The sequence below is a fragment of the Archocentrus centrarchus genome, chromosome 9, assembly GCF_007364275.1.
Source record: "Archocentrus centrarchus isolate MPI-CPG fArcCen1 chromosome 9, fArcCen1, whole genome shotgun sequence".
In the NCBI taxonomy this organism is placed as follows: domain Eukaryota; kingdom Metazoa; phylum Chordata; class Actinopteri; order Cichliformes; family Cichlidae; genus Archocentrus; species Archocentrus centrarchus.
This window is the reverse complement of record NC_044354.1, coordinates 98812-120994: the sequence shown is the minus strand read 5'-3', so window position 1 is coordinate 120994 and position 22183 is coordinate 98812. Positions and strand designations below refer to the sequence as shown.

The following is a 22183-nucleotide window of genomic DNA, read 5'->3' as shown; positions in this document are numbered from 1 at the left end:
ACGTACAGTCCGAAGTATCTCCTGCAATAATCCGACCTATGAAAACAAGCTGGGAACTCAAGGAACGACGTCACCCTCTCTGGACTCGCTGAAGCCTGAAGTGACCGTATTTAGATGGTGAGATGTTATCAGCTATGGTGAGTGATCCGAGTGTATCGAGTGCTAAGTAACAAAGTAATAAAATAACTTCACACAAAAACAAACCTAATGAATTCACTATTCTAACAGCTGGGTTATTAAAATAACAAATATATGTGTTGTTCAGGGGTCTAAAAAAGAAAATCACCATCAGCAGTGGGGGGGGCTGCTATAGCTGCAAAAAAAATTCAAATTGTAAAAAAAAATAAATCTATGAGAAAATGAAGCTGCTTCTCACAGTAAAACACATTCACAATGAGTTGCAAGTCTTATTTAATATAACGTGTTGATTTTGGGATCTTTGAGCCTGACAGAGAAGCTGCAGGATCCTCAGTCCCATCAACTTCTTCCTCAGAGTTCAGAACGCTAAAATCCAGCTTTGAAACAGGACTTCACAAACCAGTGGGTGACCTCCCCATGACCCCCTCTAATATACTGTGTATATAGTTTATACTGCCTAATGAAAGGTCAAGCTGGAGCAGCTTACAGGCCAGATAATCTGACCTCTGACTGCCTGATGAACAGCGAGTATGTACAAAATGTCACATGTTTAATTTGGGAACAGAGAGCAGCCTTTAATGAACTTTTATGTTTCTGTTTAAAAACTGCTCTCTGCTTGTTTTCAGTCCAGCACCTGCCCAGGTTTCAGTGTGGATGTTCAGCTCTTTCAAAATCAATACTCCCAAATTTGTGCTCATTTTTTGGCTCTGCCTGCGCCGTGAATGAGTCACCGCAAATATTCGCACACACAAGAAGAGGCTGCAGAAGGGCAGCACTATAAAGTCCTTTGGCTTCAGCATCAATCAGCATCATTTTTAACTGCGCGTGCTTACAGTAAATGCCACCAACTTATTCTACATGTGGGGTCCACAACAGCTCCAGCATCCGGCCTCCCACCAGGAAAATCTCACAGAGAAGAGAGCAGGGGAGAAAGATCTGCGGATTACCGAACCCGGCTAATGACTGTTTGGGAACAATGACACAAACTATCTCTGGGAAATACGTGTGTGTGAAAGAGTGACAGTAAGACAATGAAGCGTCATTTTCCCACCCCGTGGGATCTGAGTGCACGTGTACATGTACACAGAGCGAGTGCAGCAGACGTGCAGAAGTTACCTTTTTGTGTGCTCCAGTGTGAACACGCAGAGGAGGCCGGCGTGGCCGTGTCTGTGTGAGCTTTGGGATTAGTGTCCTGAAGCTTTCTGACAGCAGGTCATGTGATGTAATGGTGTAATGTTCATTTATGCACATTATGCCCGTTTAAGGTCACTGCACTGTGAAATCTTCTGTTTGCCCTTTTAATCAGTAACGGGCAGTAATATATTCATATTACGGGCCAGTACCGTGTATATTACAGTACCGTGCCACCTACACATTACACTCCAGGAAATCGATGCCACGAAGCTCCCGGTGCCCAGTTTTTGTGCTGCCGTTAATCCCAGAGGAGGTTTGGAAGCGTGCAGTCACTGAGCCAGCAGAGCCTCAGGCTCTCAGCTTTGGTCTGAGTGGTTCCTAAATGCTTCTACTCTTACAGCAGACTGTGAACACATGAAGTAGTTAGTGAGCTCTTAAGAACGAGGCGCTCGGTTTTAGAGAAAACACCTGAGCTCAAACATTAAGAGGTGTGAGCCCCTTGTGATGCTGTTGTGTACGCAGTGTGTGTTTACACTCAGTAAGCATCGACTTTTGGTGCAAACTGATTTAACCAAATTTAGCTGCTCAGATCTGGTTTTGGTAAATATTTTATTAACAATGAAAATTGTCTGAACGTTCATGGTTAAAGATAAAACTCGAGCAGCACCAGAGAGCCAAACTTTAAAAATGTTTGCTGACTCTTCACTTGGAGTCGATGCTGACGTACGATTTTCCATAAGTAACAAGTCTTTTGCTTATAGATACCAGCATGAAACACAAGAAGAGCTGAAAGCTTTGGACAAACTGCAACAAAATATATACATGTGCCAGCTGCTCGGCTCATATTTTATTTCTGGTTACAGCAGGTGTGTCATGCCCAAGGTGAGGGGAATCATATGTCTCCAAGATTATCACATCCATTTATCACTGCTGTTTTCCCTGGCAGGTGCACACTGATGTGAAACACCTGTCAAGTCCCCTGCACAATTTAAGGTACACAAAACAAAACCGTCCAGATGCACACTTCAGATCATCCATGCTGACTGAGGTGAAGCAACACAAAGTGTGAAAACAGTGTTACGAGGTTTGTTTTTCCACACATCACCACTCAGGTGAAGAGGAAGCGCTGATTAAGAGGAACAAAGAAGAAGAGCGTCACCCGAGTGTCAGCAACATAATTCAAACGGCACAACTTTTACCCAGGCTGAGGCAAACCAGCAGATTAACACAGAACCAGACACGAGCACATGTGGGCTAACTGGGAAGTCTGGGGCTGAAAAACTAGTTCCTCTACTGGTCACTGGCTTCAAAAGCAAGTCGATCCTTGTGGACTCCCATAAAGCACAAAAAGCATATTTACAGCTTAGTGCTCTTTGTTCTCGAAGCTCAGCTACAGCGACGAATACCTGGAAATACAAAAACACCATCGTGCTGCACCGGGCCAGTCCATTTTCACTGAAAGTGTGCGTGTGCGTATTTTAACTGCAGACTCCAGGTTTGTTATGCGTCATGCGCACTCGGACAGACTGCCCGAAGCACCAGGCGTTCCCTGACCCACTGAGTACCTGCACGACGAGGATGAAGTAGTCGGCCGGCTTGCCCCTCTGGTAGATGTAGTGATGGGACGATCGTTTGTCGTTTTCGTTGAACTTGATCTCCTGGATCACATCGGGATGGCGCAGGATTCGCAGCAACACCTTGTCTGAGATCTGAGACGGGCTGAACAAGTTCACCTCTGCAGGAAGAGAAAAAGCCACACAGATGATATTTATCAACCAAAAAAAAAACCAAAAAAACTAACAAACCGTTTTCTAGAGATGAGCGAACGTCGCACTGGCGTTTAATTTTATTACTCGGAGCCCTCCGAGCATATCGGCTGGCGTCATAACCAACAGAGGCATTTCTTAAATAGTCCAACAGGAAATTAAACGTGGAGACGTAACAACACATTCATACACAAGGCCAACCTATAACTTACAGTCCAGTAAGACACATGACAACATTACACTGGTGGTTAAAGCAGAACTGAAGGTGTGCGTGTCTTCAGGTCACAAACTAGCATCAATTAAAGGATCCAGATGTATTTGACTAAAATCAGACTGAAACTGCAGGCAGACATTTACAATACCAGACTGTATGTTGGTGCCGTGTTAGCTTGATTTTATGTCTTTTTTTACATTCACCTTTTTTCCCTTTTAAAGTTAATGTTTTGCACTATATTAAAAAAATCGAGCATTTATACAGATGTTTAATATGTGCTGTTCCTGTTTTTCTTTTTAAAAGGAGGAACTGTTGCAATATATGTGGTTTACATGGATTTCTCAACTGTCGGGCTTCTGCAATCAGAGTTCAGCTGTAAGTGCTTTGGTCCACACCCAAACTGGGGAACAAGGAACCGTGCACCCTGCAAACAAAGCCTGGCAATGCACAGCGAGGCATATGGTGCCAATATTGGAATTCATCATCTGAAAGGCAAACAACCCATTTTCATTATGTTTAGTCAAAACGTTCTCCTGTGCTGCTGCTGTTTTCAGTGCACTTGTTATTGGCCTTTTTCATCTTTTAAATAAAGCTCCATCAGACTGGTGAAGCCCTGTGATGAAGCACCTCCTCCTGTGCGGGTCAAACATCAGGTCACACTGCAGGAATGCAGTCAGACAGACTGGGAAAGCATCGTTAATGCAAACAGAACAAAGACGACCAAATAAACATGGAAACTTTAACACATTAGTGATGCAAACAGGAAATAAAACCCGTTCCTCCGTGATGACTCAACAAGAAACACTGGAGACAGAAACAAAGTGAGCAGACTCCGACGCGATGCCTCCAGACACAGCAGACACACACCAGGAAGGAAGTGCTACGTCATGCTAGCAGCAAGCTAACCGCTTCTGGGACAGCATATTCAGCTAACACACACTTATCAAATAGATTGCCATGTGTTCTCGAGAGATGTGTATCAGTGGTGGCATTACATGCAGCTGCCCAGAGTCTGCGGTGGGCGCTGGCAGACGCGCCGCTCGGGTCTTAATAGATCCTAGTAAATCACCAGTGCAAACCTCCTCGCTGCATGCACAGACCTGTCAGACCGGAGCATGACAGCATCCCTCCACGACATCCGAACAGAGGAGAATCACCAGCACTGCACTGAAACTGGGCTTCCATTTACTCAGCATGGTGGACATTTTTACTATCAAACCGCCAGAATTATTAGAAAAGTGCTCAGATTTCTGTCACACAGACTCTGAGCCCATTCAGAGACAGGAAGCACTGTCACGTCAGGGATACTTTTGTTTATATCAGTGGCATTGCTGATATTTTAATGAAGGTGCATCCCAACACAGACTGTGGATCTACCTGAACATTAAAATTCATGTGTAACACTTTTTAGAAGAGTGCTGGGGGGTTTGACCTTCACAATAAAATAAAATCAGATATGAAAATATCACCTTATTTGATTAAAGGCAATCAGCACTCAGGTTAAGTCCACTATGGCATATTTACTTTTTCAGTGTGTCTATTACTGTTGGTATGAAGTGACTTGCACCATCAGTGTTTCTCTCACAAACACACACTCTAATGGAACAGTACCACATATGTACCACATTTCATTCCTCACCTGTAGCCATGAAGCGATGGGCGGCCAGCAGCAGCTGAGGGGAGATCTTCACCTTGGATTCGCTCTCATGTTGAAGGCAGAGAAGTCTCTCTTGTTTTTGTTGTGTGCCACTTTTTTCCGTGTGCGGTTATCAGCTAAGAGGTGGCAACAAAAGAAGAAGCATTTCTTTATTAACAGGATGAGGCCACGCTTCACAAGAAACACTTAGAAACCTGACATTTATTTATATTATCCCAGAGAGGGAACAGTAATACTTATATATTATAAATTACACTGAGATTTAATAGCCTAAGTCTTACTGAAAGTTGATACAAGCTGAGTGATTTAGTACGGGAGAGCACGATGAACAAAAGTCAAACTCACTGTAAAAGGTCAGATTCATCCAGATTTCTGACTTGATGATCTCTTCGATGACATCTTCCAGAGTAACCAACCGCAGAACCTCGTAGAAAGGATCTCCTTCCCCCTCGTTGTTCACCTTCTGGACAATGGCCAGGTGAGATTTTCCTGAATCAGATAATGACACTCATTAGTTGGATTATCAGCTAATCACTGTATCTGCAATGTATTACAAAAAAGTCCATAAGAAGCAGGACTGCAAGAGTAGGGGTAAGTTTCATTGTAATTACGTGGTTTCTTGTTCCATTTCTTGGTTCAGTTTGGTCATTGCTGTAAACCAGTGAGCACAGCTGTTACACTGCATCAGTATCGTCCTACAATACCTGCATTATCTGCTTGTAAATGATGTCATCTACAGAAAACTTCATGCTGAGTTCAAAAAGGGTTATAATGCCATCAAAACTATATGTCACTGGATTAAGAGATTACTGAATTCTGGCTCCAGAACCACCAATCCTGTCTTTGTTTCTGATCCCGTGAAGATCAGTTTACTGTGTAAACAGATTTAGCGTTTGATTTGGCTCCTGATAAACTGCTTCTCAAATGACACCAGCTCTGAATCACTATACAAACGGCAGCAGGACGAGAGCAGAGCTCACCAACGAGGTGAAAGTCGAGTTATCGCATCAACAATGCAGTTATGTTCTGGTAATGTTGGAACGTCACTATGTGAACAAATTCAGGTCAGCTGCTAAATACTGTTTGAGTATTGGGACTAATAATAAAATATGGTTAGCCTCAATGTGGTGCTTTAAAATTTCCTGCTCTTTTAGTCATGTGAAATATCAGCATAACTTTTTAATTCCTGGACAAAACACATTTACCATAATTCATGTGTGTTTTATGTAGTTTTACTGTGCAGCATACAAACCCCTCAGGGTACTTCTATCAGGACAAACAATCATATCAGGGTGTATTCCTGTCTGATAACAGCTTTGTTCTAGCATGAACCCATCCACCCTTCTTGCTTGCACCACAAATAGCCAGTTAATGTGTACAAGTAATTACAGCTGGGCTGGGTCTAGACTTTGGTCATGGATGTCACTGTACACAAGACACACGTACACAAAGAGACACATGTGCCCTGCTCTCTCTAAAATGAAAAACCCTCCAAAGTGCAGATGGTCACTGGCAGCAGCACCAAACTAGGCTTAGCTCTGTATTATTCACGACGCTGACAGAGAAGCATCGGGGGGGGGGGGGGGGGGGGGGGGGGGGGGGGGGGGGGGGGGGGGGGGGGGGGGGGGGGGGGGGGGGGGGGGGGGGGGGGGGGGGGGGGGGGGGGGGGGGGGGGGGGGGGGGGGGGGGGGGGGGGGGGGGGGGGGGGGGGGGGGGGGGGGGGGGTGGGGGGGGGGGGGGGGGGGGGGGGGGGGGGGGGGGGGGGGGGGGGGGGGGGGGGGGGGGGGCCTGTGAACCTTTTCCCACTACAGGGTTGTTGAATGTGACGTGATCTTCATTCAAGTCTCAATGATTGACAAACGCAAAGACAAAGTTCATGCCTCCCAAGAACACTGGTGGGTTCAATTCAGCTCAATTTATTTACATAGAGCTAATTTACAACAACATTGTCTCAAGGCACTTTATATTATAAGACCCCACAGAAAGAACCCAACATCACAATCGCCCTAAGAGCAAGCACTCCCTTTAAACTGAGGAACCCTCCGGCACAACCTTTGTGGAAGGTTACTTGGACACGTTAAAGCAGGTAACTTTAAATTCACAGACAGATGCAGAACCACTAATTCCAACTCTTTGGCTTTGAATTTAGCCACTGTCACTATCACACTGTAAAACTAACAGTAACAAACTCAGGCTGCTGCACCGTCTGTACTCACAGTACTAAATATCACAAACAGAAAAGAACGCCTTTTACAGAAAAGATGAGCTGATAACTTTATTTCTAGCCATTTTTCTATTACTGGAAGGACTCTACTTGAGTATGATTCACAGTCATATAATCCTTATCCTTTTATAGTGTGCCTTGTAACAAAGCCCCCCCCCCAAAAGATCAACGTCTTCTGACTGGCTGCCCCTCGGAAACCGAAGATTGAAATGGAGGTGGGCGGGGCTTCTGCATGCCTTATGTGAGCATGAGTAATATTTGCTCCCTGCACAGACATGAACAGAAAAAATGTTGGTAATGGAGCGCTGAGAGTCAGTGTGTTTGTGTGCGTCCTTTTGTGTGTGTGTGTGTTGTGTGTGTGAGATCGCACTCTGTAGTGGTGAGTCATATTACAGAGGAAGTAGGACCCCAGGAGATTTACTGGAAAGTCTAATGACTCCTCAGAGTACGGTCGCTAACAGTCCACGAGGACGTTCCTCCAAATACAGGCAGCTGACTGTATTTGTTATCTGAGCAGTGATAGCAGGGTCTACAATTAAAGGATGAACACAAAGGAGCTGCTCTGTTCTCCTGTGTCTGTAAAGCTTTTTGTTGAGATCTGTCACACAAAAAACAAACAAAAGGCAGTGCAGCATCCTCAGCTCAGGCTCCCACAAAAATCTACACAGATATCACTTCTCAGACGGTGAATCACACACGGCAGCAGAGTGGTTTTAGTAAATCAAACCCTCCATCGTTCATGGTTTTACAGAGAGGCTGTGACCTGATGTGACAGCTGAAGCCTTGGGCACTCCTCCACTTTGAGAACGTTTCCATTGGTCACCTCTGAAGTCCATCATGGGATTCAGGATTACCACTAACTTAGACTTAATTGTGTTAATTAAAAGAGGCTATAGACTGCATGTATAAAGCACTTTTTAATTCACTTTAATTAAACGCAGTAAGTCGATATATCAGCTACCAGTTGCATTCCTGGTTGCTTTTCTGGAGTTATTTTCATGAATTCTTTGTCCTTATTTTGATAATTTAGTGATCGACCTGTTGAGAATTCATGATAATTTATAAAATTCAGATAAGTAAATCTAGCCAGTGGTGTGGCATTGTTGATCAATAGATACTTTATTGATCCCAAAGGAAATTAGGGCAATAGTTTGCTAATTCTTCACCACACCACAACACATTACATGTTGTGCACCACGATCACAGATTAACATGTTATCCCATATGTTTATTCACTGGCTGATTTCTTCATTTACGCCAGTTTGATCTGTTTACATCAAAGTATTATAAATAGGAGTCTGAATTCTTTCACAGTGAACTCCTCAGCTGTTATTTCCAGCTTTGAAAGGCTATTTATTCACTGAGCCAATGAAGCTCACTGTAACAAAAACAGCTGGAATCACATCTCCAGTCATTTCAATCTGATGAAGGTCGCCGACCGGAGCAGGAATTATAACTCGGTGTTAAAAATAATCACAGACATGATAATGTGAGCTGTGCAAAAACCAAGAAGAAGAGCTTACTGAAACAGGAAGTGAGAAATGAATGACCTTTATCACAGACTCAGCTGAGCTGTGATCATACGGGGCCCTCCTAAAACCTCTCACCCACCAGCATTCGGCCTGAAGGAGCTGCTCTCATTTATGCATCCGTTTATTTTATATCTGAAAATGTGTTTGCTTTCCTCACTTTCACCTCATGGTTAATTAAACTGAATGTATCCCTGGTCTTTGCACACCACACACACACACACACACCCACACACACACACACACCACACACACAACACACACACACAACACTCCCAGCAGGTCGGATGACCTTCCAGTTCGTTTCTTCTGCCCTTTGGCTTCTCTGTCACCAGCCTGTGAGCTGGCCTGTTTGTTGACATGAAATATTGGTGACAAAGGGATAAGGGGAGCGCGATGAGCCTGTGTGAGAAAGGAATGCCGCACTTACGCTGCCCACACGAAACACAACCACCCCCACATATCAGCAAGCACGGACCACAGCCAACAACTTCTCAAAACACACCCGCTGTGAGAGGATGAACAAAGCCACACGGCAGCACATTTACACACATGAACAAGAACGGCACACGCTGGCTGGTTGTGTGGGACGGGTCAAGCTATTCTAACCCATTTTTCCAGTTAAAACTGGAGCCCCGTGCAGAACGATGTACTGTGAGATCTTGAGGAACAGCAGGGCTCAGAGCAGTGGCTGAAATGACCGCTGAGCACAGCAGATTCTCCTGTAAACAAAAGCCTCAACAGAATCCACTTTATTCATTTATATCTGGGTTACCCAACACCCATCAGCGGGTTTCATGCACTGCACTCAGCACTCAGCACACTGAAATTCTCCTGCTCATTATCTTAGTTATGGCGTTTTAATAGCTTTATAGAGCTGTACATACTGAAAGGAGCTCTGCTGGATGCCAGTTTAGCTCACCCGGTCGAGCAGGTGACCCAAATGCTGAGTCCAACCCGGTCCGTTTACTGTATCCATTTCGCAGCTCTCCACTGGGCTAAAAGCCACACCCCGTCACAGGATAAAGAGGTTGATTGTGGTCATTTCAAGCTTGATATTTTAATTTATAGACTCCACTTGGGCAGCTCTGCACAGTTCAAAACATGTATGTTATACAGAAATCTGCAACGAAATCCTCTTTCTTCAAGGCCACGCCTCCCTTTGAGCAGCTCAGTCCTGAGCTGAAGCTGTGGGTTGCGACTGGCATTAGGAATAACCCCACTCTCTGACATCACAGAGAGACAACAGACAAACAACTAAAACAGAATATGGATTGTTTTATGCTGACCTCATCATTTGCTTAACAGGATACACGGATGTGTGTATGCTGTCAGCTGGATACTTCTGGTGTTCCTGTTTTCCGTGGGGATTCGTTCCTATAAGCTCACTTCATATGAACTCAGATGCACATGTGCTCCCAAACCTCATGCAAGCTTCAATGGTGCAAGTCTTTGGAAATAATAGTTTTCATTTTAGCGTCGTGTCTCAAAGCTGCTTTGAGGGCCGTGATGTGTGACTGAACCGGGATTTGGCTGCGGCGCTCAGATTGATGCTGATGTGTTTTATCTTTCTTCTCAGCCACCAGCTTCAGTGGGCCCAGGGTACTCACATGTATCCAATCAAGGAAATCTAAAACAGCTTTGTGGTACATAAATGTATTAAATAAAGTCAAATATTCTGAAACCCAGCCGTGTTGCTAATTAAGGTTCATTTGAACATGTATGTTTGAGTCTATGAATATTTCCTAGTGCTAATAAATCAGTGACACCTAAAACTAAAATGCCTTCAATCTGCTCATGAAAACATGACAGGAATGACAATGTTGTGGTTTGTGTAATGTGATACATTACGTATGAAGTGCAATTCAAACAGACAAAACAACTTTATGTGTTTGTGTTTAAGACATAATGTGATTCTGCTGAGCTGCTCCGTCTTCGTGCTGACTGACATCGCTTTGGCACCGAGCCTGGAAGTATTAATGTGACACACTTATGCGCACACGCAACACAAATATATACACTAGCTTGGAGTTGCACCGTCAGCACCTCGAGCCACAGTGCCAAGACAGGAACTGAGAGAGAGGCGGACGGCTGATTAGAACAGAGAGAAACTCTGCTGATTGCATTAACGCTGATTAGATAAAAAGCTTCTCCAGTCCAGGTCCAGCCTTGATTGAAGTCTGTCCACACATCCCACAGCACTCCTGTGTCTGTGGGTGCAAACAGTGATTACTTTAAAGCAATTAAAGCCTGTAAGCTTGTTATGACTGCTGCTCCCAGGGACAGGAACCATCTCTGCACCTCATTTTTAAGCCAACACGAGAATTGTTAAGCGCTCAGAAGCATGAACACTTTGAGGAAGAAGCAACAATCAATCAATATCCATAATCATTTCTGTTATCAGTTTATTGTTGTAATAACCTGGTTAATTCAGGAACACCTGCCCATCACGTCGTTTCATCTTCACAGCGGGAATTCGTGCAGTCGACAGTAAAGTCAGCTGACAGGAGTGTGAGTGAGTTAAGTTTGGTGTGTGTGTGTGTGTGTGTGTGTGTGTGTGTGTGGTGTGTGTGTGTGTGTGTGTGTGTGTGTGTGTGTGTGACTCAGCAGACCACCTGAGGGAGTGTCTCTTAAAATAGAATAAGCCAAATGTGTGGTTGGACAGATGAGTGCAGGCCATAACTACCTGTAAAAAAAAACCAGAGGAGTGGAGGTGTTGAGAGCCAGCTGGGTTTTTAGTCATAGGTAAATATTTTTCCAAAAGCTGTAAAAAGGCCAAAAATATTAACTTCAGAGGCTGGAGACAGTTTTGTAAATCTCAGCATTACAGCTGTGAACTTATTGACCGCAGCACCAGTAATCCTCCATTACTGCTGTGCTAAAAAGTCCTGGATAATATCTTATTTCTCTTTTCAAAGAAACACATTCAGAGCACAGCCACAAAAAGCACGACCTCGCACATGCCCAGATGTGTACACGCCGTGCATGCACACCTAAAATAAAATGGCGAGCTTTGGTTAGCAAGAAGAAAAGGTTATGCAGCCACTAACAATAACAGGACCCTTACAGACTACAGGGGGGTCAAACCAGTTCCATAGATGGATAATTTGATTCTAGTTGCTTTGTGTAATTTTACAGTTCAAAATGATCCCCTATTTACTTTATAAAGAGACCTGGTGCAGCCAGTCTGTTAACACACTGTTAGACTGCACTTACACAGGCCTAGAGACCAGTCAGCAAACCCCCGGCAACCACCAGCTGCTATGGAAACTGTACATTCCCCAACACACACACTGCTGGAGGCGTCTGCTGGTTTCTAGATGAAGTCAGCTGCAAAGAGGCATACGGTGCAGTACTGAAAACCTCTTTATGATTGCTTTGGTCTCTAGCAGGTTGTCGCTGTTGCCTGTACTTTGCATGGAAGACAACAACTTGTCTGCAAACAGTTGCCAGCTACTCTCCGAGAAGTGTGACACAAACTGCAAACTGAGAGCGTTCACCTTTAGAGGAAAAGCTGTGCCTTCTGAACTGCGTTGGTTGCACAACTTTTACTTTGAAGGTGAATGCTCTCCATTTCCAGTTAGTGTCACATGTTTTCAACTCTCTCCCACTTAGAAAGCAGTTGGCAAGTGTTTGCAGACATGTTAGCAACCTCCACACAAACCACAGGGACTGCACCAGTCTGCCAGCAAGCAAAGCAATCACACAGTTTTCTGGTGCAGCTCCCTCTCTGGTAAACCGGGCAGGGAGTATACATTTTTAACTAGAAACCAGTGGTTGCTGGGGGTCACTGACGAGTCAGTAGGCCTTAGCTCATCTCTGTGTAAGGCCACCCCCCCTTTGAGCCTTTATTTCTGATTGGCTGTACCATCCAAAGAGAATACCTGAGCAGGAAGATTTGTGGAAGTTCCTGGGATGAGAATGTTTGAATATTCCCTCACTCTGACATCATACAGAGAAAAGGGTAGAAAAAAATGGCTAAAACTGTGAAGCCTGAGCATGTGGCTCATAAGGATTGACACTGACATTTGAAGCGCTGACCGTGTTTAGTGTGAGCATCCACCTCTGTAATATACAACATATAATAAGGAAAAGCCTGACAGGCCCACTTTAAGACTTTATTTTTGCTAAATGTCACATCTATAAAAAATAAATATGAATGTCATGTAAATAGGGTTTGGTGATCTGCACACTTCCATCTTTTAGGTGCACAGACTGGTAACTGCTTTCTACAAAGCTTCAAGTTCTTCTTGAACCAATAACACAATTTGTATTCTAGTACAGCCAATCTCCACCAAGGGTAACAGAAACTCTTCCTCTCTGGAAAGTCAAAACAAAAAAAACAAGGACAGATGGGCAGAGCAGAAACTGAGAAACAGGAAAGAGCTGGAGGCAGAGACGGCGGGCACAGCGTGAGGGGAGGGCAGACACACCCACCATAAAAAGACGAAAGGAGACAGGTTTGCTCTGATATCCTTATCGGGCTCAGATTGGGAATCTTTTATCACTCGACAGCATGAAACGCTGTGTTCCTCAAGGCTCAAAGAGAAGCTGGGAATGCTACAGGCTTCCTTTGGATTATTCGATTTTCTCTGATGCACACGGTCAAACGTATACATACAGGCTCAGATATACACTGCTCAAAAAAAAAATAAAGGGAACACTTAAACAACACAAATAACTCCAAGTAAATCAAACTCCTGTGAAATCAAACTGTCCACTTAGGAAGCAACACTTGATTGACAATCAATTTCACATGCGTGTTGAAAATGGAATAGACAACAGGTGGAAATTATTGGCAATTAGCAAGACACACTCAATAAAGGACAGGTTCTGCAGGTGGGGACCACAGACCACTTCTCAGTACCAGGAGACAGGCCAGTACAACAGGAGATGTAAAGGAGGCTGCAGGAGGGCAACAACCCAGCAGCAGGACCGCTACCTCCGCCTTTGTGCAAGGAGGAACAGGAGGAGCAACTGCCAGAGCCCTGCAAAATGACCTCCAGCAGGCCACAATGTGCATGTGTCTGCACAAACGGTTAGAAACCGGACTCCATGAGGATGGTATGAGGGCCCGACATCCACAGATGGGGGTTGTGCTCACAGCCCACACCGTGCAGGACGCTTGGCATTTACCAGAGAACACCAGGATTGGCAAATTCGCCACTGGGCGCCCTGTGCTCTTCACAGATGAAAGCAGGTTCACACTGAGCACACGTGAAAGACGTGACAGAGTCTGGAGACGCCGTGGAGAGCGATCTGCTGCCTGCAACATCCTTCAGCATGACCGGTTGGCAGTGGGTCAGTAATGGTGTGGGGTGGCATTTCTTGGAGGGCCGCACAGCCCTCCATGTGCTCGCCAGAGGTAGCATGGCTGCCATTAGGTACCGAGATGAGATCCTCAGACCTCTGTGAGACCATATGCTGGTGCGGTTGGCCTGGGTTCCTCCTAATGCAGGACAATGCTAGACCTCATGTGCTGGAGTGTGTCAGCAGTTCCTGCAAGATGAAGGCATTGAAGCTATGGACTGGCCCGCCCGTTCCCCAGACCTGAATTCGATTGAGCACATCTGGGACATCATGTCTCGCTCCATCCACCAACGTCACGTTGCAACCACAGACTGTCCAGGAGTTGGCGGATGCTTTAGTCCAGGTCTGGGAGGAGATCCCTCAGGAGACCATCCACCACCTCATCAGGAGCATGCCCAGGTGTTATAGGGAGGTCATACAGGCACGTGGAGGCCACACACAATACTGAGCCTCATTTTGACTTGTTTTAAGGACATTACAATCAAAGTTGGATCAGCCTGTAGTGTGTTTAATTTTGTGTGTGACTCCAATCCAGGCCTCCATTGGTTATAAATTTGATTTCCATTGATGATTTTTGTGTGATTTTTTTGTCAGCACATTCAAACTTTGTACAGAACAAAGTATTCAGTGAGAATATTTCATTCATTCAGATCTAGGATGTGTTATTGAGTGTTCCCTTTATTTTTTTGAGCAGTGTATATACATCCACTCAAATCTGGCAGTTCTCTTTGCCAGCATTAAAAGGATTGTCTAACAGCACTCGTGTGCATGATGAGGTAAATGTGCAGGAGTGTCACAACCACAGGAACCGATATAGACATGAAGCAGGAAACAGAAGGAAACAAATATCATCTTCGCCCCTCGGCGAGGGACCACGAGGGCCGGTGTGGAGCTGCTGTACAGCTCACGCTCTGACATGGCAGCAAACCGTCTGCTAGAAACGTGAACTTGAATTCGGTCTTTACTGCGAGCATGTGATAATTTAAGGTCATGTGATGCCCGTCCTTGGCCCTGTTCATGTTTCAGCAGCGTTTTGTTTCTTTTTCACGGCTTTCACCCAAACACACGTGCACATGTGGGTCATTATCAGTGCTTTTATATTTAATGTTTTAAACAGTGGACGTTAAAACCTCACACCTGCAGCTTTTAAACACATCCTCAGTTTTTCTTACTTTGTCAGCTGTTTGTGTCCATTACCCGAGTCATTCATCAGTTTAAAGCTAAATAAAAACAGTGAGAGTACGTTCTGATTTTCAGCTGGTCCAACAGTACGCACCTCACTGTTTGAATCTGAACTTAATCTGTGAATTTCTTTTAGAAATCCTTCATTTACACCAAACTCTAACCACAAGGTGGCCCAGAAAATCTCATTTTTGATCTGCTTTGGAAATACACCAACCAGCCTAACAGACAAACGGTCATTAAACCATCGCACACAATAACAGGGAGGGTGGGGGGCACAGATAAGTGCCCAAACACCGATAAACTGCAGACAGTGTGGACGGCCTTGGCAGCCACCAACAAAAGCACGAGACACTAAAGATCATCACCATCGTTAAAAACACGGCGTGTTTATACGCAGGACAGACAAGATGAATGAATTACAAGATAAAGAGACCCTAACACAGGAGCATAAACGTGCCACACCCATCTTACCTAGACCTCAGCTACACACCTGTTCCTACGGGCATGTTCACACAGGAACTCGGGACATTTGGAAAAACAGGTCTGACCTGTGTAGGAAGTTTTTAACACAGCAGACAGTCCACTTTAACCCCACTCCCACTACCAGAAATCCTCCACCCCAGAAGGTTTAGAGTCCTGCTGGATTAGATTAACGCCCAGTATGACTGAATTGGCCGTTTGCATTCTCACATGCGGCTCCATTTGCACAATTAGGACATTACTGCACTGATGTAATCTGCCTGCAGAGCTGCATACAGGAAAAAAGCCCACAAAGGTATTCTGGTTACTACATTTTTCACTAATGACAAGATCACAGACTCATGAGACGGAAACCATCCCAGCCATGCCATTGTGGTTGGAAATCAAATCTTAATCAGTAAACCCCAGCTTTCAGCATTTTAACTGATATATGGTGACATGGTGGTTACATGACTGCGGTAAACTACACACAAGCTATTTTCCACAGAGCACTTACTGCAGTGAATGGTTATAAAATCATGCTTTTGGCATTTTACTGCATACAGATTTTGCTGTTGCTTCAGATGTTGCTTCATTGTTAGAAGAGTGGCAGTACAAATAAAGTACTTTTCACTTATTCCTACTGCCTCGTCAGGGCCAAAACTCAGGCCAATAAAATACACGACCTGTACCTTTGCAGCCTGTCAGAGTCTGATGACAGAGTGCCTCCAGGAGCTTCATGGTTCGCTTGTGTTTGTGTGTTTCTAATCTTGCCTGAAGTCCACTGTGCATGAAGCTAATTACACAAGCACCTCAAGCAAGTGCCATCTTTATGTTATCATCACTTTTCATTAAGTTATGGAGGCATGAGTCATGGAAGTATGGCCTTTAACCATTTTCCATAATCTTATATCAGAACTTTAATTTAGTCATCAATTCTGAATCACGACCAAAAAACTGGACCTCACTGATACGACTAGTTTGCTCTGTAGGGTGGCTGGGCTACCTCTGTGATGTAAAATGAGTCACTACATGATGGATACAAGGCTGCGTTCAGATGTTTACATATAAAATCCACAGTGTCTGCCAGCGAGTGCAATCCTGGCCTCCTGAGACACCAGGATCTCCAGACATCCAGAAGGAGCTTGGAGTGGAGCCACCACTCCTCCTGTGTCAAAGGCAGCCTGCTGAGGCGGTAGGAGCATCTAATCAGGATGTCTTGTGAGCGCCTCCCGTTGAAGGTTTTCCAGTCACACTCAGCAGGCAGGAGACCTCAGGGTGGATCTAGAACTCACCGGAGAGATTATTAATCTCATCCGACCTGCGAGTCGCTCCCAAGAGGAACTGGAAAATGTTGCCTGGTAAACATATTTCTGCTTAGCCTGCTGCCATCGCAGCTTGACTTTGGATAATCAGAAGTGGATGAAGTTTATGGACGTATAAATAAAAGTTCAGGTTTTCTTTTATGTCTGCTGTTGCCATTTCCAGCATGTCATTAAAATTTGATCTCATCTAATAAGGTCATTTCATAGTCCATCTGAAAGGTCATGTTGACAGAAAAGGTTGGTGAGAATACCACACACACACACGCACACGCGCACGCGCACACGCACGCACGCACACACACACACACACACACACACACACACACACACACACACACACACACACACACACACACACACACACACACACAGAATAACTGCCTGTATGTTTGGTATCTACTAAAATCCTGAACTCGTTCCTCTAAAGTCAAAATGCAAATCCACAGACTTTGATTATATGGAGCCTGTGAGAAACCTGCGCACACACCAACACACCAGCGCTGCAGGATGCCATCACTGTGGTAACGGATGCCGAGCTGCAGCGAGAGGAACTCGAGTTGCAGGCAGGGAGCCGGGTCAGAGGAGAAGCAGGGGGTGTACAGGAAATTAAGCCTGCACATACTATCACTACGTCAGAGCAGTCCACCTCTACCTGAACACGGGCTGCTCAGCCACAGTGTGAAGGCTGACATGGTAAAAACAGGACTCTGAGGTATGTTCTGACTGTGCAGGACTGTCAGTCACTGAGGCCAAATACCAAATTATGTCTTGATGTTGGAAAAGGAACCTTTATATCTGTCCAGCTTTAATGGCTGTTTAATCGCTCCAGGAATCAGATTTTTCTCTGTTTAATTAAAGCAAGCACTAGAGCCAAATTTCACTAGGTTTTATGGACCAAACCTCTCACCGTATCACAGTGGACAGCAGCCCTGAACTTTTCTTCATATTTCCCAGCTAAGCCATTTAATGCCCAGCTTGGGCAGAGTGGACAATGACCTGCTTCCCTGCACAAGGCCTGTAATGTCTGACAATATGAGAACAGATGATGGGCATCGAGTGCCCAGCTACCTAGACGCTGTAGCTAAGTGACACCCTGACATAAACCAAACAGAGTATTTCTAGCAGTGAGAATGCACCTGAGGGGACCATCTGTGAAAACGAGCAGCTTCAGGCTGATGTCTCACCCTGATCCTCCCAACACTGCCCACAGTTCATGTTTGGAAAATGCTTGTTTCCCAGGTACACAGTAAACCCTGACACATTAGGTCACCTGTATGATTAGTATGACATCGAGCAGCAAATGCAGCCACTACTACTCTTACTCATAAATCTACATAAAAGCACTTGGTGCCAACCTAGATCCATTAAATTAGGACTTTAATTACGCTAATTATGAATCGTGTTGGCACAGTAGTATTTATTTGACTCGACATGTTCATGTGTTTAAAAAGCACAATACTGCAGCAGTCTCTACTGTGTTACAAGCAGCAGTGTGACTTTGGTTCAAACACTCAGTTCTGTACAGTTTTAGTCATATCGGGCAAAATGACAGTGATGTCATCTCAGGGCACTTTATAGTGTAATGTCAGGACTCTGTAAGGTCACAGAAAGAAGCCTGAAGAATCTGGCAACCTGACACGAGCAAGAAACTGGCAACAGCAGGGAAAAAAAAATGACCTCTCTTAACAGGAAGGTGGCCATCTGCCAAAAGCAGCGGGGGTGAGAGGAGGAAAAAGATACACAAATATATCGTCCTCGCTAAATGTCAGCAGCCTGTCAGCATACAAGATGACATTTACAGATGTCAGGGACAGATGTTTATCTGTTGCATCATATCAATTCTGCTCCGGCTGATCATCGCAAGATGATGAAGAGATGAAAGAGTTTAAAACTTGTTTTTATGATGAAGATGTCTTTGCTCCTCTGGCACAATAAAGGAGAAATGCATTTAAAAAAAAAACAGCAGCATCAACTATGAGCCAAACTGTTCTTTTAAATATCAACAGTGACCCAGATGTTCACAACATGTGCATCCAACATTTTCTCCACTGTGACCTTCAAGATGAACACTTTAAAGACACAAACTTCTCATTTCCTCATAGTTACTTAAAATCAATCTCTCTGCCAAGCTTTGTCGACGTCACCACTGTTAGCACCAAAATGCACAGTGTGTGTGTGTGTGTGTGTGTTTTTCTAGAAACTGCAATTTGTTCCTAAAGCCTCCCACTTTGCCAGCCAAGCTCACTCATATGAGCTGCAGATATGCACCACTGCAGCAGCTCAACTACTCAAAACTCAATTTCTGAGCTAAGTGAACTGTTACAGTGAACAGCTGACAGTTATTCCATTGTGATGCAACAAAGTCCGAATGCATTTTACTGCCGTCTTACAGAAGGACATTAACGTTACTACAGAGACAGAAAATGTGCCAAGATTTAGACAAAGGGCAGAGAAACGAACTGGAAGGTCATCCGACCTGCTGGGAGTGTGTGTGTGTGTGTGTGTGTGTGTGTGTGTGTGTGTGTGTGTGTGTGTGTGTGTGTGTGTGTGTGTGTATGTGTGTCCTTGAGATGTGAAGCCTGAGAAAGGAAAAATATACTGCAGCGGGAGATATCGTCTGTGTTTGTAAATCATCCTGTGAGTGAGTGTGAACACGTGAGTCAGTGTGTGCTGTGTGTGTGCGCGCAGTAAGAGAGCAGTAAAGCTGGGAAGTGTTGTGATAGCTCCAGTCATAAAGCTGCCTGAACACTAGCTCTCAGCAGATTCATCTCTGTCTGACACTTGAATCGAGATCAGGAGAACTAGAACTACTTCACCATGAATTTCTGTTGGATATATATGGCAACTTGATTACCTAATCAATCATTAATCAATTCTTCAAGAAAAAAGGGCCACACTGAGACTGTCTCCTAACATAATGACTGATCCATGTACAGCAGAGGTATATGCACTAACCGTTACGGTCTCTGGGGTGCTGCCTGTTGTGATGCAGGTGGGACAAATGAATCTTTCTATTACTCTTAAATTAATTGATCTGATAAAGGTTTATATAATCATAGTGACACTGAGCAAAGATAATGCATTATAATGCATCAGATAATGTCAGAGTCCTACTGAACAAAATGACCACCACATGTTCTGTGAAAACCTCTGACAGCTTTTTTACCGGAAGCTACGGTGGCCTCTGACTCTGTGGGAACAAGTCCCCCTTGAAGAGGCCAAAACACCAGCTGGAGGGATGCATTTCAGCTCGTGGCTTTCATCAGGGTCACCATGAAGGCCACAAGCTGAAACATACCTCATCCTCTTCTCCATGCACATAGGAAGTGTGTGAAGCGGTGCCAGAAACCTTTACACTGTCCACACACAGGTTTCACTTCTGTTACCACACAGTAAAGTTTCCACAAACCTTTTTTGAACTCCTCCAGCATGGCGTCCAGCTTGGTGTCGTGGAAGACGAAGTGGACCGGATGGTTGTAGAACTTGGTGATGGTCTTCAAGGTGGTGCTGTCGTCAGGGTCCACGAAGGCCAGATCCTTGATGAAGAGGATGTCAACAATGTTGGAGCGCTCGTCATCGTACACGGGGATCCTCGTGTACCCGCTCTCCATGATCTCGGACATGGTGTTGAAGTCTAACACAGCGTCGCTGTGAATCATAAAGCAGTTGTTGAGTGGAGTCATGACATCCTCCACTGTTTTGGTCCTGAGCTCCAGCGCGCCTTGGATCATGTTGAGCTCCTCTTTTACCAGGTCATTGTACGGCTCAGTGACCTTTAACATCTCCACCAGCTTCTCTCGGTTGTACACGGTGCCGATCTCCTGGCCCAGCACGCAGTCGAGGAGTTTGCTGATGGGCCAGGACAGAGGGAAAGTCAGCAGCATGAACAGCTTGGTGAGGACGATGGTGTTCGCCCCGACTGCTAATCCGTGTCGGGAGCACAGAGCCTGGGGGACAATCTCGCCAAATATTACGATTCCGATAGTGGAGGCGACCACCGCTCCGACCCCGGACATGGTGAGGTCGTCCAGGAGGATGGTGAGCGTAGTGTTGACCAGGACGTTACCGAGCAGCAGTGAGCACAACAGGTAGTTGCCCTTCCTGCGAATGGGCTCGATCTTCCGCGCGTACTTCTTCTCCTTCTCCGTGCCGCAGTTCTGCACGATGCGCAGCTCCATCGGGTCCAGCGCCATCAGCCCCAGGTTGAGCCCGCTGAACATACCGGACAGCACCAGCAGGAAGCAGATGAGGATGATCTGCAGCCAAATGGGCAGCAGGGACTTCTTCACCTCCACCACGCGTACCCTGCCGTCTTTTTCGTCCAGCAGGTACCACTTCTGATCCCGGGCGTCCAGGACGCACAAGCCGAACACTTTCACCACCTCGTTCTTGCGGAGCTGCTTGATGCTGAGGCTGACCACCCCCGAGGTGTCTTCGTTGCTTACCTGCATGGGTCCCTTTACTACAATATCCTTGGTATGTTCGGGACAAGTCCTATTTAACGAGCCTAAAGCATCATCTTCTTTGCCACTGGCGTAGAGTTCAGCGAACCTGATGAGCTCCGAGCTGTTAGGAAGCAAGTGGAGCCCGTAGACCCTGAAGAGGATGTTGCTGCCCTCGGTCACCTGGATTACCCCTGTCTCCGTGGTCTCGGCCGGCTTGTCGCTCTTTTCCAGCCTCATGCCGAGTATCCTCGTGGCGCCCCTCGAGTCTGAATCCGCCGCCTCAGCCAGACTCAACGCAAAAACACACGAAAACAGGAATAAAGTTAACGTAAACCCCCGTCCACTGGAGTCCATCGCCATGTTTGTTTCGCTCTCTGCCAATGGGGGAACTGACGTCACCTACTAGTTTCCACAAGTCCGCCTCCATATCTGCATACGAAAATTCAACCAATCGGCAGCGTATACGTCACTAAAACGTGGGCCCAGCCCAAACGGTTTTATTTTTTTTAAGGTCGACTGATGATTGCACGTTTAAGGCCGACCCCGTGGCAGTTCACGCTTCATGCCTGATTTTTTTTCATCATTTCAAACTTAAGTACATTTAATTAAATGTGAATGCAATGTGTTACCCCTGAATTGGAATTAAAAAGAAAAGAGATGGACGGATGGGTGTATAAAGCAATTTACAAATAAAAAAATCAAATTAGCACATCAAAGAAAAAATATGAACAAATGAGAAATTATGTACAATTAACATACTTTTTATTTTAATTTCTTTGGAAGAAAATACAAAATAA

General features: G+C 45.2%; 1 protein-coding gene across 1 annotated transcript in view; it reads right to left on the bottom strand.

Moving 5' to 3' along the window:
• The window catches only part of LOC115785884 (metal transporter CNNM4), a 36218-nt gene extending 14466 nt beyond the window's left edge, over window positions 1–21752 (bottom strand). Inside the window, 5 exon segments of the mRNA XM_030737802.1 lie at window positions 2838–3007; window positions 4892–4963; window positions 4966–5025; window positions 5255–5398; window positions 20351–21752. Of these exon segments, the coding sequence (XP_030593662.1) occupies window positions 2838–3007; window positions 4892–4963; window positions 4966–5025; window positions 5255–5398; window positions 20351–21746 (1842 nt within the window). The 5' untranslated portion in view covers window positions 21747–21752.
• Window positions 21753–22183: the final 431 nt, after the last annotated feature.